The sequence below is a fragment of the Salmo salar genome, chromosome 05 (assembly GCF_965601325.2).
Source record: "Salmo salar chromosome 05, fSalSal1, whole genome shotgun sequence".
Classification (NCBI taxonomy): Eukaryota; Metazoa; Chordata; class Actinopteri; order Salmoniformes; family Salmonidae; genus Salmo; species Salmo salar.
This window is the reverse complement of record NC_138295.1, coordinates 14,164,398-14,182,883: the sequence shown is the minus strand read 5'-3', so window position 1 is coordinate 14,182,883 and position 18,486 is coordinate 14,164,398. Positions and strand designations below refer to the sequence as shown.

At 43.9% G+C, this 18,486-nt stretch overlaps 1 protein-coding gene across 1 annotated transcript in view; it reads left to right on the top strand.

The window, feature by feature from the left end:
- LOC106604282 (disintegrin and metalloproteinase domain-containing protein 19) overlaps positions 1 to 18,486 on the top strand; it is a gene marked incomplete at its 3' end in the record, with an annotated part of 51,238 nt that continues 32,752 nt past the window's right edge. The window contains exons 1-3 of the mRNA XM_045719397.2: positions 1 to 350; positions 5,675 to 5,796; positions 6,667 to 6,740. Coding sequence (XP_045575353.2) covers positions 227 to 350; positions 5,675 to 5,796; positions 6,667 to 6,740 — 320 coding nt within the window. The remainder of the gene's footprint in view (positions 351 to 5,674; positions 5,797 to 6,666; positions 6,741 to 18,486) is intronic.

The window sequence follows — 18,486 nt, the reverse complement described above, 5'->3', positions numbered from 1 at the left end:
TGAAAATGAAAGGAAGAACTGAATGCAACAGAAAAGATGCGCTCTGCCTCTGTGGAAGCAACCCGAGCAGACAGAGCAATAGAGTACTATTGTCGTCAACACATTTAGCCGCCGCATAGGATATGTCGACAGGCAGCTATTATTTGTCCTTTGCATATGATTTTTTTGTATCGATTTTTGTTAGTGATTACATTGTCCGGTTTAAATTCTAACGCTTTATTTTAGCATGAGTCCAGGAGAACGGTTAACTCGATTTAAGCTGTGTTCTGTATATTCCCATCTGAGTCTGTATTTGATTGTCGTTATATGCTGTGTTGGGTCTTTCGTATCCGATCAGAACGCTGCTGCCGGTAAGTCTGCTTATTCGTTACAATAATCAGTATGTTAATAAATGGAAATGTCATTTTTCTGGATGGCTGATAAATGTTTAATGATCATTTATTTTGAGCTGTGCATAATGTTAGTTCACTCTGCCCATTTGTGTTTACTGGTGTTTCAAGTCTTATTTAGTCTTAGAATAGGCTATTGTGAATGTTCTTATTCATTCATAACATACGCACGTTTTCTAGTGCAGTCTTATTTTGACAACTTCTCAAAGAATGTACTGATGTCAGTTCTATATATAATCAACTACAGAACTTCCTGTTGACTACCTGTAGAAAGTGCACCTTTTTTACCTCATGATAAGCTGTTGAACATACTATTTATCAAGTGAGATTTCAACAATACTCAACTCAAATCTAAATGCAACACTACCACCAATTCAAAGATTCAAAGATCAGTCAATTGAAATAAATTCATTGGGCCCTAATCTAGGGATTTCACATTACTGGGAATACAGATATGCATCTGTTGTTCACAGATACCTTTTAAAAAAGTAGGGTGGCATGGATCAGAAAACCAGTCAGTACCTGGTGTAACCACCATATGCCTCATGCAGCGCAACACATCTCCTTCACAAAGAGTTGATCAGGCTGTTGATTGTGGCCTGTGGAATGATGTCCCACTCCTCTTCAACGGCTGTCTGAAGTTGGTGGATATTAACGAGAACTGGAACACGCTGTGGTACACGTCAATCCAGAGCATCCCAAACATGCTCAAAGGGTGACATGTCTGGCGAGTATGCAGGCAATGGAAGAACTGGGACATTTCCACTTCCAGGAAGTGTGTACAGATACTTCCGACATGGGGCCATACATTATCATTCTGAAACATGAGGTAATGGTGATGGATGACTGGCACGACACTGAGACTCAGGATCTCATCACGGTATCTCTGTGCATTCAAATTGCCAATAGATAAAATGCAATTGTGTTCCTTGTCCATAGCTTATGCATGCTCATACAATAACCCCACTGCCACCGCGCTCTGTTCACAACATTGACATCAGCAACTGCTTGCACACACTATGCCATACACGTGGTCTGTGGTTGTGAGGCCGGTTGGACGTACTGCCAAATTCTCTAAAATGATGTTGGAGGCAGCTTATGGTAGAGAAATTAACATTACATTCTCTTGCAACAACTCTGGTGGAAATTCTTGCAGTTAGCATGCCAATTGCACGCTCCCTCAAAACTTGAGACATCTGTGGTGTTGTGTGACAAAACTACACATATTAGAGTGGCTTTTTATTGTCCCCAGCACAAAGTGCACCTGTGTGATGATCATTCTTTTTAATCAGTTTCTTGATATGCCACACCTGTCAGGTGGCTGGATTATCTTGGCAAAGGATAAATGCTCACTAGCAGTGATGTAAACAAATTTGTGCACAAAATGTAAGAGAAATAATATTTTTGTGTGTACTGAACATTTTGGGGAACTTTTATTTCAGCTCATAAAACATGGGACCAAAACTTTACATGCATTTATATTTTTGTTCAGTGTATATTTTTCATAGCTGTCTATTTACCACAACAATCCGAGACTGTACTCAACGAGCTGTATAGAGCCCCACAGTAGAGGTGTCATAATACCCATAAAACCTAGCAGTCAAACAGGGAAATGGTTCCAATTGTTTTTCCAACATTCATTTTTCCCATAGGGAATTTTAGAAAACTTTTAAATAAGTGTTTCGTGTAGGCTTACCCTGACGTGACGTTTTGATAACCATGTAAATCTCTCTCGGACAAGGTGACTTTCATCAATATATTCGTCTTTATTTACTCTCTGATTCTAAAATGCTAATTAGCATCAAAGTAGATATCATGCAAAACTACAAATCCCTACAAGCTCCTGCATGTCATCTCTAGTTGACTCCTTTGCTAACAGGTATTTTGTCAATTTAAAACTTGCACCAGACAGTTCACAGAATTGTTAATTTAAAGAAAGTTGCCAATTTATTCATTACTAAATTTAGCTAGCATTAGATAGTTAATCCAGAGATTCTTACCTTTGCCTCGATTCGGCAGTCTCATCCAGATCATCATGGCATTTGAATTTCTTTATGATAGCTAATTTGCATTTAATTTTGTGGGGGGGGGGTAAATACAGGCGAATATATTGATAAGTCACCTTGTCCTAGAGAGATTTACACAGTTATCAAAACGTCACACCAGGGTAAGCCTACACGAAACAGCCCTTATTTTAAGTGTTTCTAAAATGTGTGGTGAAAAAATGATAGGACCATTTCCTTGTTTGACCGCTAGGTTTTATGGGTATTATGACTCATACTGTGGAACTCTATATGGCCATAAGCAAACAAGAACAAGACAACAGTGTCCTGTGATTTTAATGCAGAAATACTGAAATCTGGTTTAGCTAATATCTACCAGCATGTCACATATGCAACTCTAGATCATCTTTACTCCACACAGAAATGCATACATAGCTCTCCCTCGCCCTCCTTTGGGCAAATCCTTTGGACACGCTCAATATGGAAGTAGTCCAATGAAGCAGATGCTAAGCTACAAGACTATTTGCGAGTGCAGACTGGAATATGTTCTGGGATTCATCCAATGGCATTGGGGAGTTTACCGCATCAGTCACTGGCTTCATTAATAAGTGCATCAATGACATTGTTCCCACAGTGACCGTACGTATATATCCCAACCAGAAGCCATGGATTAAAGGCAACATCCGCACTGAGCTAAAGGCGCTTTCAAGGAGCGGGACACTAATCTGGACGCTTATTAAAAAATCCAGCTAAGCCCTCCGACGAATCATCAAACAGGAAAAGCGTCAATACAGGACTAAGCTCTGACGCTCGTCGGATGTGGCAGGGCTTGCAAACTATCACGGATTACAAAGGGAAACCCAGCCACGAGCTTCCCAGTGACTCAAGCCTACCAGATTAGCTAAATACATTCTATGCTCGCTTCGAGGCAAGCAACACTGAACCATGAATGAGAGCACTAGCTGTTCTGGACGACTGTGTGATCATGCTCTCTGTAGCCGATGTGAGTAAGAGCTTTAAACAGGTTAGCATTCACAAGGCCACAGAGCCAGACGAATTACCAGGACGCATACTCAGAGTATGCGCTAACCAGCTGGCAAGTGTATTCACTGACATTTTGAACCTTTCCCTGACCCAGTCTGTAATGCGTACATGTTTCAAGCAGACCACCATAGTCCCTGTGCCCAAGAATGCCAAGGTAACCTGTCTAAATGATTATCGAACCATAGTACTCACATCTGTAGCTATGAAATGCTTTGGCTCACATCAACACCATCATCTCAGATGGACCCACTCCAATTCACATACCACCCCAACAGATCCACAGATTTCACAATCTCAATTGCATTCCACACTGCGTTTTCCAATCTGGAAAAGAGGAACACCTATGTGAGATTACTGTTCATTGAAAACAGCTCAGCATTCAACACCATAGTGCCGCCAAGCTCATCACTAAGCTAAGGACCCTGAGACTGAACACCTCCATCTGCAACTGGATCCTGGACACTCTGATGGGCCGCCCCCAGGGGGTGAGGGTAGGCAACAACACATCTGCCACACTGACCCTCAACACGGGGGCACTTCAGGGTTGCGTGCTTAGTCCCCTCCTGTATTCCCTGTTCACACAAGACTGTGTGGCCGCGCACGGCTCCAACACCATCATTAAGTTTGCAGATGACATGACAGTGGTAGGCCTGATCAACAACGACAATTAGACAACCTTTAGGGAGGAGGTCAGAGACCTGACAGTGTGGTGCCAGAACAACAACGTGAGCAAAATGTGAGCAAAACAAAGGAGCTGATCATGGACAACAGGAAACGTAAGGCCCAGCATGCCCCCATTCACATCAACAGGGTGGTAGTGGAGCAGGTCGAGACCTTCAATATCCTCGGTGTCCATATCACTAAGGATTTATCATGGTCAACACACACCAACACAGTCATGAAAAGGGCACGACAACGCCTTTTCCCCTTCAGGATCTTCCAATTGGCTCATTTATCCCCCTTCCTCTCCCCTATAACTATTCCCCAGGTTGTTGCTGTAAATGAAAATGTGTTCGCAGTCAACTTATCTGGTAAAATTAGGGTTAAAAAATAAATTAAATAAAAAAGGTGGCCAAAAAGATTTGGCATTGGCCTTCAGATCCTCAAAAAGTTCTACAGCTGCGCCATCGAGAGCATGTTGACCAGATGCATCACCGCTTGGTATGGCAACTGCTACAGAGGGTAGTGTGTACAGCCCAGTACATCACTGGGGCCGAGCTTCCTGCCATCCAGGACCTCTATAGCAGACGGTGTCAGAGGAAGGCCCTACAAATTGTAAAAGACACCAGCCACCCAAGTCATAGACTATTCTTTCTGTTACTATACGGCAAGTGGTACCGATGCATCAAGTTTGAAACCAACAGGACCCTAAACAGCTTCTACCCCCAAGCCATAAGACCGCTAAATACTTAGTTAAATAGTTAAAGCTGCATTATGTCATTTTTTTGGGCGACCTGACCAAATTCACATAGAAATCTTAGTTCTAGATCTATCATTTGCATTGAAACCAAGTCTAAGAAGCGGTTCTATGTGCGCTATCTATGTGATTATAATTCTTAAGTTTATTTTTTTGGTCTTTTACTGCTGGTTCTGTACACCAGCTTCAAACAGCTGAAAATACACTATTTTTGGTTATTGAAAAAATATTTCACATTATATAGATGGTACAATGATTCTCTTGTTTTTTTCACATAAACTGAAATTAAGAGAACTATTAGAATTTTAGCAACTAGGAAATGGCGGAGCAATTTCTGCATATTGCACCTTTTAACCAAAAAGCTACCCGGACTATCGGCATTGAGCCTTTTTTGCATTAACTTTTTGGAGTCATCACATACGCTGCTGCTGCTGCTGTTTATTATCTGTCACTCTATTCCTAGTTTATATGTACATATCTATCTCAATTACCTCGTACCCCTGCACATCCACTTTGTACTGGTACCCCGTGTTTATAGCCAAGTTATCGTTACTCATTGTGTGTTTATTATTATTATTTGCTTTATTTTTCTATTATTTCTCTATTTTCTTTCTCTCTGCACAGTTGGGAAGGGCCCGCAAGTAAACATTTCACTGTTAGTCTACACCTGTTGTTTTACAAAGCATGTGACAAATAAATATGTATTTAATTTGATTTTGCAATGACTACACAAGCTTGTTTTATTATATTTTAACAGGAGACGTTATATTAAAATCTTCTACTGCCCCCTTTATTGACATTGTTGTAATTCCTGTGTGTAGAGGAGCAGAGACCGAACCCTCAGGAGAACAACCACAGAATAGAACACCTAGAGAGCTATGAGATTACATATCCACACTGGCTGCAGCCTGCAAGACACAGGAGGTCCATCCATGGAGAGAAGGTGAGATCTGATCTTATCACTGACATCCCCTACTAACTCAGAGAGACATACATGGTTGTCCTCTAAAATAGCACAACACATTTCACACATTACATGTAAGAGGTATATAATGTTAGAGAGATATAATGCTAGAGAGATATAATGTTAGAGAGATATAATGTTAGAGAGATATAATGTTAGAGATATATAATGCTAGAGAGATATAATGTTAGAGAGATATAATGTTAGATATAATGTTAGAGAGAGATATAATGTTAGATATAATGTTAGAGAGAGATATAATGTTAGATATAATGTTAGATATAATGTTAGAGAGAGATATAATGTTAGATATAATGTTAGAGAGATATAATATTAGAGAGATATAATATTAGAGAGATATAATGTTAGAGAGATATAATGCTACAGAGATATAATGCTACAGAGATATAATGCTAGAGAGATATAATGTTAGAGAGATATAATGTTAGAGAGATATAATGTTAGAGAGATATAATGTTAGAGAGATATAATGCTAGATATAATGCTAGATATAATTAAGCAATAAGGCCAGAAGGGGTGTGGTATATGGCGAACATACCATAACTAAGGGCTGTTCTTGTGCTCGACGCATCGCAGAGTGCCTGGATACAGCCCTTAGCCGTGGTATATTGCCATATACCACAAACCCTGAAGTGGCTTTTTGCTATTATAAACTGGTTACCAATGTAATTAGAGCAGTAAAAATACATGTTTTATCATACCCATGGTATATGGTCAGATATACCACGGCTGTCAGCCAATCAGGATTCAGGGCTCGAACCACCCAATTTATAATGTTAGATATAATGCTAGTGAGATATTATTCTATTTCTCTGGTTTTCTCCCCAGCAGCACCCGTCTGAGGCAGAGGTCCTCATCACAGCTGAGGGAGAGGAGATGACCCTCCGTCTGCACAGGAATGAGTAAGAACCTTACTGTACTATACCATACTGTACAATACCATAACATACTGTATTATACCACAACATACTGTACTATACTATAACGTACTATACTATACCATAACATAATGTAATATACCATAACATAATGTAATATAGCATAATGTACTATACTATACCATAACATACTGTACTACACAATAACATACTATATTATACCATAACATACTGTACTACACAATAACATACTGTATTATACCATAACATACTGTACTATACTATAACGTACTGTACTATACCATAATGTACCATACTACACAATGACATACTGTACTATACCATAGCATACTGCACTATACCATAACGTACTGTACTGTACTATACAAAGTCATACATTGATAGTGACAGAGGGAACACTTTGTTAGGAAGCACAGTAGCACACACACACACACACACACACACACACACACACACACACACACACACACACACACACACACACACACACAGTCTCAGACCTCATCATTCAGGCTTTTCCCATATGTTTGAGTTTAGTTAGACAGATGTCAAAGTGAACATGTGTTTTGCATAAGGATGGAGGGAAGAGAGGATGGAGGGAGGGAGAGGGGGATGGAGTAGAGAAAGATAGAGGGATGTCACCTAAAACCTAAACACACGAGGGGAAACAGGAAGTGACTATCTTGTCCTTCTGTTTGACTTCCTATCAGTTGAAGGTAGTGATGGACAGATGAATCCTGGTGATCAGAGGAAAGGACATAGAGGAAGGATGTGTGTGTGTCAACATTGATGCTGTAACGGCTAACGACACATTGACCCGTGTCACAATGTCTCAGCTCATCTGGCTAACAACACAATGACTCTGAGTCCCTTTGGCCGCAGGGGGAGGGTTTACATTGACTTCCAGGGAACAGCAGACTTCCACCTTTAGGATAGGAATATCACGCATGGGATGGAAAGCATTTCCATTAACAAACATAATGGAAAGACAACCGTTGTGACAGTGTACTACAGTGACAAAATCTGTGAAAATAAGGGGTTAAACCTGTCCTCAGTGTTGGATAAAGTTATGGTGGTGACTGATGACACACACACACACAGAGCGTGACTCTGCTGTGTCTGACTGACCCTCCCCTTAGAGAGACAACCCCACCAGGTGATCACATTACAGCTGGGGGAGTGATTAACACGTGTGTGTGCGTGTGTGTGTGTGTGTGTGTCTTTATGATTAGCAGACATTCTTTGAAATTAGATGAGAGCTACTATTTTACTGAGGTTGTGCTTTAGTAATCTGACTGCTCAACATCCTCAGAGGAATTTGAGAAACTAAAACTGTGCAAGATTACTAGAACTTTTCAGTCAGTTGAATGTCACTGTAAACTCACTGGTTGAGTTAGTGGGAGGAAAGTGTGTTCCATTCAGCATTTCTCCACAGTAAGGTGTTACGGTGATGCAGCAAAGATGTGTTGGTTTGAAGACTGCAATTATTGTTATTTTCTTAATTCAATGTTCGGTGGTTAACATTATATATATATATATTTATTTCAGTATAGTGCTTAGGCACGTATGGTACTCACATGTCAGGTTACGTTATACATGTTAAACATTTATGGTACTCACATGTCAGGTTACATTATACATGTTAAACATTTATGGTACTCACATGTCAGGTTACGTTATACATGTTAAACATTTATGGTACTCACATGTCAGGTTACATTATACATGTTAAACATTTATGGTACTCACATGTCAGGTTACGTTATACATGTTAAACATTTATGGTACTCACATGTCAGGTTACGTTATACATGTTAAACATTTATGGTACTCACATGTCAGGTTACGTTATACATGTTAAACATTTAATCAGACGCTCCTATCTAGAGTAACATTCAATATGTGTACTCAAACCAAGAGGATAGACTAACAACACGATAAGAGCGTTGACAGTACAACCTTCTTTAACTCCGATAAGGACTAAGTAATCAACATTGTACTAGAATAAGACTGGAGATCTGGAGTTTTATCATGGCTGTATGAAATCCATATCGTCTTATTGTCCTGTCGTTGATCCACAGCGTTGCAAAATGAATGTGCTGTGTTTGACAGTGCTTGGGTTATTATCTGGAGCTATGATGTGAATACTGCATGAGACATAGTAACATGGAGCTACACCAAGATAATGCTACTTTAGTTGGTCCTTATTCTAATTTCTCTCTCATTGATCCAGATTTCTCTCCAGTGTTTCTGCTGACTCCAGCCCACATAGTTCATCTCATTCTGATTCTCTCCCTCTGTGTCACGCTCGCTCAATTCAAATGGCTTTTTGGCATGGGAAACGCATGTTAACATTGTCAAAGCAAATGGAATAGACAGTAAACAAAAAGGAAATAAACAAGTGAAACATTAGTAAACATTACACTCACAAAAGTTTTAAAAGAATATAGATATTTAAAATGTTCAATTATTGGCTATGTACAGTGTTGTAACAATGTGCAATTAGTTGAAGAATGAAAGGGACAATGAATAAACATAAATATAGGTTGTATTTACAATGGTGTTTGTTCTTCACTGGTTGCCCTTATCTCATGGCAACAGGTCACAAATCTTGCTGCTGTGATGGCACACTGTGAAATTTTGCCTAACAGATATGGGAGTTCATCAAAATTGGGTTTGTTTCGAATTCTTTGTGGGTCTGTGTAATCTGAGGGAAATATGAGTCTCTAATATGGTCATACATTTGGCAGGAGGTTAGGAAGTGCAGCTCAGTTTCCACCTCATTTTGTGGGCAGTGTGCACATAGCCTGTCTTCTCTTGAGAGCCAGGTCTGCCTACGGCAGCCTTTCTCAATAGCAAGGCTATGCTCACTGAGCCTGTACATAGTCAAAGCTTTCCTTAATTGTGGGTCAGTCAGTGGTCAGGTATTCTGCCACGGTGTACGCTCTGTTTAGGGCCAAATAACATTCTAGTTTGCTCTGTTGTTTGGTTGATTCTTTTTTTGTGTCACTAAATATTTTAGCCTTCTCCTAATTTGGTTGGGTGTAATTTTGTTGCTGTCCTGGGGCTCTGTGAGGTCTGTTTGTACAAAGATCCCTAGACCCAGCTGGCTGAGGGGACTCTTCTCCAAGCTAAACTCCCTGTTGGTGAGGGCTTTGTGATGGAATTTGTGGGCATCGCTTCTCTCTCGCTCGCTCACTCGCTCTCTCTCAGTTCAATTCAATTAAATCCAAAGGGCTTTATTGTCATGGGAAACATATGTTAACATTGCCAACGCAAGTGAAATAGATAATAAACAAAAGTTAAATAAACAATCAAAAATGAACAGTAAACGTTACACTCACAGAAGTTCCAAAAGAATAAAGACATTCCAAATGTCATATTATGTCTATGTAGTGTTGTAACAATGTTCAAATAGTTAAAGTACAAAAGGGAAAATAAATTAACACTCTCTCTTGTTTTCTTTCGCTCTCTCATCCTCTCCTCTCCACTCTCTGTGGGTCAGTGTGAGGGAGAAGGCGTTTTATGCTAATCAGGTTCTCTGATCAATGGCTGAGTCTGGAGAGTAGCCAGAGAACGCCCCAGTCTTATATCCCAGAACAATACCCCTGGCTCAATCCCAGCTCCAGTCCAAACCCGCTACCCCCTTTTATCCTGGCTTAGCCCCTACCCCAGTCCTCTACCCCAGTCATCTTTACCCCAGTCCTCTTTACCTCAGTCCTCTTTACCTCAGTCCTCTACCCCATTCCATCTCATCCAAATCCTCTACCCAGGTCCTAATTACCCCAGTCATCTTTACACCAGTCTACTAACCCAGTCCTCTTTACTCCAGTCCACTACCTCAGTCCTATTTACCCCAGTCTACTACCCCAGTTCTCTTTACCCCAGTCTACTAACCAAGTTCTCTTTACCCCAGTCTACTACCCCAGTCCTCTTTACCCCAGTCTACTACCCCAGTCTCCTACCCCAGTCCTCCTACCCCAGTCCTCTTTACCCCAGTCAACTACCCCAGTCCTCTTTACCCCAGTCCTCCTACCCCAGTCCTCTTTACCCCAGTCAACTACCCCAGTCTTCTTTACCCCAGTCTACTACCCCAGTCTCCTACCCCAGTCTTCTCACCCCATCTACTACCCGTCTCCTACCCCAGTCCTCTTTACCCTAGGGTATTACCCCAGTCCTCTTTACCCCAGTCCTCTTTACCCCAGTCCTCTTTACCCCAGTCCTCTTTACCCCATCCTCTTTACCCCAGTCCTCTTTACCCCAGTCTCCTACCCCAGTCCTTTTTACCCCAGTCTCCTTCTTCAGTCCTCTTACCCCAGTCTACTTCCCCTGTCCTCTTTACCCCAGTCTACTTCCCCAGTCCTCTTTACCCCAGTCTACTTCCCCAGTCCTCTTTACCCCAGTCTCCTTCCCCTGTCCTTTTTACTCCAGTCTTCTATCCAAGTCCTCTTTTCCCCAGTCCTCTTTACCCCAGTCTATTACCCCAGTCCTCTTTACCCCAGTCTATTACCCCAGTCCTCTTTACCACAGTCTCCTAGCCCAGTCCTATTTACCACAGTCTCCTTACCCCAGTCCTCTTTACCCCAGTCTACTACCCCAGTCCTCTTTACCCCAGTTATCTTTAACCCAGTCTACTACCCCAGTCCTCTTTACTTAGTCTACTACCCCAGTCCTCTTTACCCCAGTCCTCTTTACTTAGTCTACTACCCCAGTCCTCTTTACCCCAGTCCTCTTTACCCCTATCCTCTTTACCCCAGTCCTCTTTACCCCTATCCTCTTTACCCCAGTCCTCTTTACCCCAGTCTCCTTCCCTGTCCTTTTTACTCCAGTCTTCTATCCAAGTCCTCTTTTCCCCAGTCCTCTTTACCCCAGTCTATTACCCCAGTCCTCTTTACCCCAGCCTCCTACCCCAGTCCTTTTTACCCAGTTTCCTTCCCCAGTCCTCTTTACCCCAGTCTCCTTCTTCAGTCCTCTTTACCCCAGTCTCCTTCTTCAGTCCTCTTTACCCCAGTCTACTACCCCAGTCCTCTTTACCCCAGTCTCCTTCTTCAGTCCTCTTTACCCCAGTCTACTACCCCAGTCCTCTTTACCCCAGTCTACTTCCCCTGTCCTCTTTACTCCAGTCTACTACCCCAGTCCTCTTTACGCCAGTCTCCTACCCCAGTCCTCTTTTCTTCAGCGCTCTCTCTCCTTGTCCCTAAACTCTCCTGCAGGCCTCTGCTCCAGCCTTGTCCCCTGCCCCAGTCCTAACCTCACCAGCCTTATCCCCTGCCCCAGTCCTAGACCTCACCAGCCTTATCCCCTGCCCCAGTCCTAGACCTCACCAGCCTTATCCCCTGCCCCAGTCCTAGACCTCATCAGCCTTATCCCCTGCCCCAGTCCTAGACCTCACCAGCCTTATCCCCTGCCCCAGTCCTAGACCTCACCAGCCTTATCCCCTGCCCAAGTCCTAGACCTCACCAGTCTTATCCCCTGCCCCAGTGCTAAACCTCACCAGCCTTATCCCCTGCTCCAGTCCTAACCTCACCAGCCTTATCCCCTGCCCCAGTCCTAAACCTCACCAGCCTTATCCCCTGCCCCAGTCCTAGACCTCACCAGCTTTATCCCCTGCCCCAGTCCTAGAACTCACCAGCCTTATCCCCTGCCCCAGTCCTAGACCTCACCAGCCTTATCCCCTGCCCCAGTCCTAAACCTCACCAGCCTTATCCCCTGCCCCAGTCCTAGACCTCACCAGCCTTATCCCCTGCCCCAGTCCTAGACCTCACCAGCCTTATCCCCTGCCCCAGTCCTAGACCTCACCAGCCTTATCCCCTGCCCCAGTCCTAGACCTCACCAGCTTTATCCCCTGCCCCAGTCCTAGACCTCACCAGCCTTATCCCCTGCCCCAGTCCTAGACCTCACCAGCCTTATCCCCTGCTCCAGTCCTAGACCTCACCAGCCTCCAGCCAATAGAAGGAGATGAAGTGGTCTCCTTCTTTCTATCTAGATCATTCCTTCCTTCCTTTCATCTCCTTTACTGTCTCCTTTCTCCTTCTCTCACTCTCCTCCCTTCCATTTATCCTTATCTCCCTCCCTCCCTCCCTCCTTCTTTCTCTCCCCCTTTCTCATTCACATTCTCTTGCCCTCCCTCCCTCCTTCTCTCTCTTCTCCCCTCCCTTTCTCATTCTCTTGCTCTCCCTCCCTCCTTCTCTCTCTCTCCTCCCCTCCCTCTCTTTTTCTCTCTCTCCTCCCCTCCCTCTCTCCTTCTATATTTCAGTCTGTCTCCTTTGCTCTTGTCTTTGAATCACTTAATCATAAACCTGCTGTGTGTGTGTGTGTGTGTGTGTGCGTGTGTGTGTGTGTGTGTCTCAGGGCTTTTAGCCTAATGAAAGGCAGTGGCGGGGCCAGAGGAGGACGGTGATTTGGTTAAGAGTCAGGAGAGTCAGGATATTCAGGAGAGTCAGGAGGGGCTGTGCTGCTGAGTCAGAGAGAGATGGAGAGATGGAGAGAGAGAAAGCGAGACATGGATAGGACAATGGAAGGGTAGAGATCAGGAAAGACAGGGAGAGTTAAGGAAGGCAGGGGGAGGGTTATGTGGTGTTCAAATCTGTTTATTGTCGTGTTTCCCCCTGCCCCTCTCCTCTCCTCTGTCAAATCAAATCTTATTGTTCACATACTCATGGTTAGCAGATGTTACTGCGAGTATAGTGAAATGCTTGTGATTCTAGTTCCGACAGTGCAGTAAAATCTAACAAGTAATCTAACAATTCCCCAACAACTACCTAATAGACACAAATGTAAAGGGGTGAATGAGAATATGTACATATAAATATATGGATGAGCGATGGCCGAGCGGCATAGGCAAGGTGCAATAGATGGAGTAAAATACAGTATATACAGTTGAAGTCGGAAGTTTACATACTTAGGTTGGAGTCATTAAAATTTGTTTTTCAACCACTCCACAAATTTCTTGTTAACAAACTATAGTTTTGGCAAGTCGGTTAGGACATCTACTTTGTGCATGACACAAGTAATTTTTCAAACAATTGTTTACAGACAGATTATTTCACTTATAATTCCCTGTATCACAATTCCAGTGGGTCAGAAGTTTACATACGCTAAATTGACTGTGCCCTTAAACAGCTTGGAAAATTCCAGAAAATGATGTCATGGCTTTAGAAGCTTCTGATAGGCTAATTGACATAATTTGAGTCAATTGGAGGTGTACCTGTGGATGTATTTCAAGGCCTATCTTCAAACTCAGTGCCTCTTTCCTTGACATCATGGGAAAATCAAAAGAAATCAGCCCAGACCTCAGAAAAAACATTGTAGACCTCCACAAGTCTACAATAGTACGCAAGTATAAACACCAAGGGACCACGTAGCTGTCATACCGCTCAGGAAGGAGATCCGTTCTGTCTCCTAGAGATTAACGTACTTTGGTGCGAAAAGTGCAAATCAATCCCAGAACAACAGCAAAGGTGTTGTGAAGATCTTGTGATCTTGTGAAGATGCTGGAGGAAACAGGTACAAAAGTATCTGTCCACAGTAAAACAAGTCCTGTATCGACATAACCTGAAAGGCCGTTCAGCAAGGAAGAAGCCACTGCTCCAAAACCGCCATAAAAAGCCAGACTACGGTTTGCAACTGCACATGGGGACAAAGATTGTACTTTTTGGAGAAATGTCCTCTGGTCTGATGAAACAAAAATAGAACTGTTTGGCCATAATGACCATCATAATCTTTGGAGGAAAAAGGGGGAGGCTTGCAAGCCGAAGAACACCATCCTAACCGTGAAGCACGAGGGTGGCAGCATCATGTTGTGGGGGTGCTTTGCTGCAGGAGGGACTGGTGCACTTCACAAAATAGATGGCATCATGGGGAATAAAAATGATGTGGATATATTGAAGCAACATCTCAAGACATCAGTCAGGAAGTTAAAGCTTGATTGCAAATGGGTCTTCCAAATTAACATTGACCCCAAGCATACTTCCAAAGTTGTGGCATAATGGCTTAAGGACAACAAAGTCAAGGTATTGGAGTGGCCATCACAAAGCTCTGACCTCAATCCTATAGAACATTTGTGGGCAGAACTGAAAAAGTGTGTGCGAGCAAGGAGGCCTACAAATCTGACTCAGTTACACCAGCTCTGTCAGGAGGAAAGGGCCAAAATTCACCCAACTTATTGTGGGAAGCTTGTGGAAGGCTACCCAAAACGTTTGACCCAAGTTAAACAATTTAAAGGCAATGCTACCAAATACTAATTGAGTGTATGTAAACTTCTGACCCACTGGGAATGTGATGATAGAAATAAAAGCTGAAATAAATCATTCTCTCTACTATTATTCTGAAATTTCACATTCTTAAAATAAAGTGGTGATCCTAACTGACCTAAGACAGGGAATTTTTAGTAGGATTAAATGTCAGGAATTGTGAAAAACTGAGTTTAAATGTATTTGGCTAAGGTGTATGTAAACTTCCAACTTCAACTGTACATATGATATGAGTAATGTAAGATATGTAAATATGATTAAAGTGACTAGTGATCCATTTATTAAAGTGGCCAGTGATTGGGTCTCAATGTAGGCAGCAGCCTCTCTGAGTTAATGTTTGCTGTTTAGCAGTCTGATGGCCTTGAGATAGAAGCTGTTTTTCAGTCTCTCAGTCCCAGCTTTGATGCACCTGTACTGACCTTGCCTTCTGGATGGTAGTGGGGTGAACAGGCAGTGGCTCGGGTGATTGTTGTCCGTGATGATCTTTTTGGCCTTCCTGTGACATCAGGTGCTGTAGGTGTCCTGGAGGGCAGGTAGTTTGCCCCCAGTGATGCGTTGTGCAGACCGCACCACCCTCGGGAGAGCTTTGCGGTTGAGTGCGGTGCAGTTGCCGTACCAGGCGGTGATGCAGCCCAACAGGATGCTCTCAATTGTGCATCTGTAAAAGTTTTTCAGGGTTTTAGGTGACGAGACACATTTCTTCAGCCTCCTGAGGTTGAAGAGGCTCTGTTGCGCCTTCTTCACCACACTGTCTGTGTTGGTGGACCATTTCAGTTTGTCTGTGACATGTACGCCGAGGAACTTAAAACTTTCCACCTTCTCCACTGCTGTCCCTTCGATGTGGATAGGGGGGTGCTCCCTCTGCTGTTTCCTGAAGTCCACGATCATGTCCTTTGTTTTGTTGACGTTGAGTGAAAGGTTGTTTTCCTGACACCACACTCCGAGTGCCCTCACCTCCTCCCTGTAGGCGGTGTTGGTAATCAAGCCGGTGTTGGTAATCGGCGGTGTTGGTAATCAAGCCCACTACTGTTGTGTCGTCTGAAAACTTGATGATTGAGTTGGATGCGCGCATGGCCACGCAGTCGTGGGTGAACAGGGAGTACAGGAGGGGGCTGAGCACGGTCAGGGACGTGGAGATGTTGTTTCCGGCCTTCACCACCTAGGGGCGGCCCTTCAGAAAGTCTAGAACCCAATTCCACAGGGCGGGGTTGAGACCCAGGGCCTCCAGCTTGATGATGAGCTTGGAGGGTACTATGGTGTTGAATGCTGAGCTGTAGTTAATGAACAGCATTCTTACATAGGTATTCCTCTTGTCCAGATGGGGTAGGGCAGTGTGCAGTGTGATAGCGATTGCGTCGTCTGTGAACCTGTTGGGGTGGTATGCAAACTGAAGTGGGTCTAGAGTGGCCGGTAAGGTGGAGGTGATATGATCCTTGACTAGTCTCTCAAAGCACTTCATGATGACAGAAGGTAGTGCTACAGGGCGGTAGTCATTTAGTTCAGTTAACTTTGCCTTCTTGGGTACAGGAACAATGTGTTGGCCATCTTGAAGCATGTGGGGACAGCAGACTGGGATAGGGAGCGATTGAATATGTCCGTAAACACACCAGTCAGCTGGTCTGCGCATGCTCTGAGGCTATGGATGCTGTCTGGGCTAGCAGCCTTGAGAGGGTTAACATGTTTAAATGTTTTACTCACGTCGGCCATGGAGAAGGAGGGGAGAGGGGCACAATCCTTGTTAGTGGGCCGCGACGGTGGCACTGTATTATCCTCAAAGCGGGCAACGAAGGTGTTTAGTTTGTCTGGAAGCGTGACGTCGGTGTCCGTGACGTAGCTGGTTTTCTTTTTGTAGTCCGTGATTTCCTGTTGACCCTGCCACATACGTCTCGTGTCTGAGCCATTGAATTGTGACTCCACTTTGTCCCTGTACTGGCATTTCGCTTTTTTGATTGCCTTGCGCAGGGAATAACTACACTGTTTATATTCAGCCATATTCCCAGACCTCTTTCCATGGTTAAATGCGGTGGTTCGCACTTTCAGTTTTGTCCGAATACCGCCATCCATCCACGGTTTCTGGTTAGGGTGGGTTTTAATAGTCACAGTGGGTACAACATCTCCAATGCACTTCCTTATAAACTCACTCACCGAGTCAGTGTATAGATCGATGTTGTTCTCTGGCTGACCAGAACATATCCCAGGCGGCGTGATCAAAACAATCTTGAAGTGTGGATTCCGATTGGTCAGACCAGCATTGAATGGTTCTAGTCACTGGTACATCCTGTTTGAATTTCTGCCTATAAGACGGTAGGAGCAAGATGGAGTCGTTGTCGGGATTTGCCAAAGGGAGGGTGGGGGAGGGCTTTGTACAAATTGAGAGTAGCAGTGATCGTGTGTATTACTCCCACGTGTAGTGCAATCAATATGCTGATAGAATTTAGGTAACCTTGTTCTCTGATTTGCTTTGTTAAAATCCCCAGCTACAATAAATGTAGCCTCAGGATATATGGTTTCCAGTTTACATAGAGTCCAGTGAAGATCCTTGAGAGCCGTCTTGGTGTCTGCTTGGGGGGGAATGTACACAGCTGTGACGATAACTGATGAGAATTCTCTTGTGAGGTAATATGGCCGGCATTTGATTGTAAGAAATTCTAGGTCAGGTGAGCAGAAGGACTTGAGTTCCTGTATGTTGTTATGATTACACCATGAGTCGTTAATCATGAAGCATACACCCCCGCCCTTCGTCTTCCCAGAGAGGGGTGTTTATCTCTGTCTATCTCTGTTGGCGCGATACATGGAGAAGCCCGGTGACTGAACCAATTCCGACAACATATCCCGCGAGAGCCATGCTTCCGTGAAACAGAGAATTGTACAATCTCTGATGCCTCCCATCTCCTCTGTCCACCCCTCTCCTTTCCTCTGTCCACTCCTGTTCTCTCCTCTGTCCACCCCTCTCCTTTCCTCTGTCCACTCCTGTTCTCTCCTCTGTCCACCCCTCCCCTCTCCTCTGTCCACCCCTCTCCTCTGTCCATCCCTCTCCTCTCCTCTGTCCACCCCTCTCCTCTGTCCACCCCTCTCCTCCCCTCTGTCCTCTTCTCTTCTGTCCACTCTTCTCCTCTCCCTTGTCCACTCTTCTCCTAAACCCTCTGTCCACCCTTCTCCTCTGTCCACCCCTCTCCTCTGTCCTCTCTTCTCCTAAACCCTCTTTCCACCCCTCTCCTCTCCTCTTTCCACTCCTGTCCTCTCCTCTGTCCACCCCTCTCCTCTGAAAAGCCCCACTCTTTTCACTCCTCTCCTCTGTCCATTATACCTTCTGCTCTCCACTCCTCTCCTCCCCTCTCCTCTCATCCTTTTCCCAGTAGAGAAGTTTAAGCTTCAGGTCAACACACGTCCCCCACTGTACAGTCAGGATGTAGAGAATGATGACCACACACAGACAGAAATCAGACAGACAGACAGACAGACAGACCAAACAGACAGACAGACAGACAGACAGACAG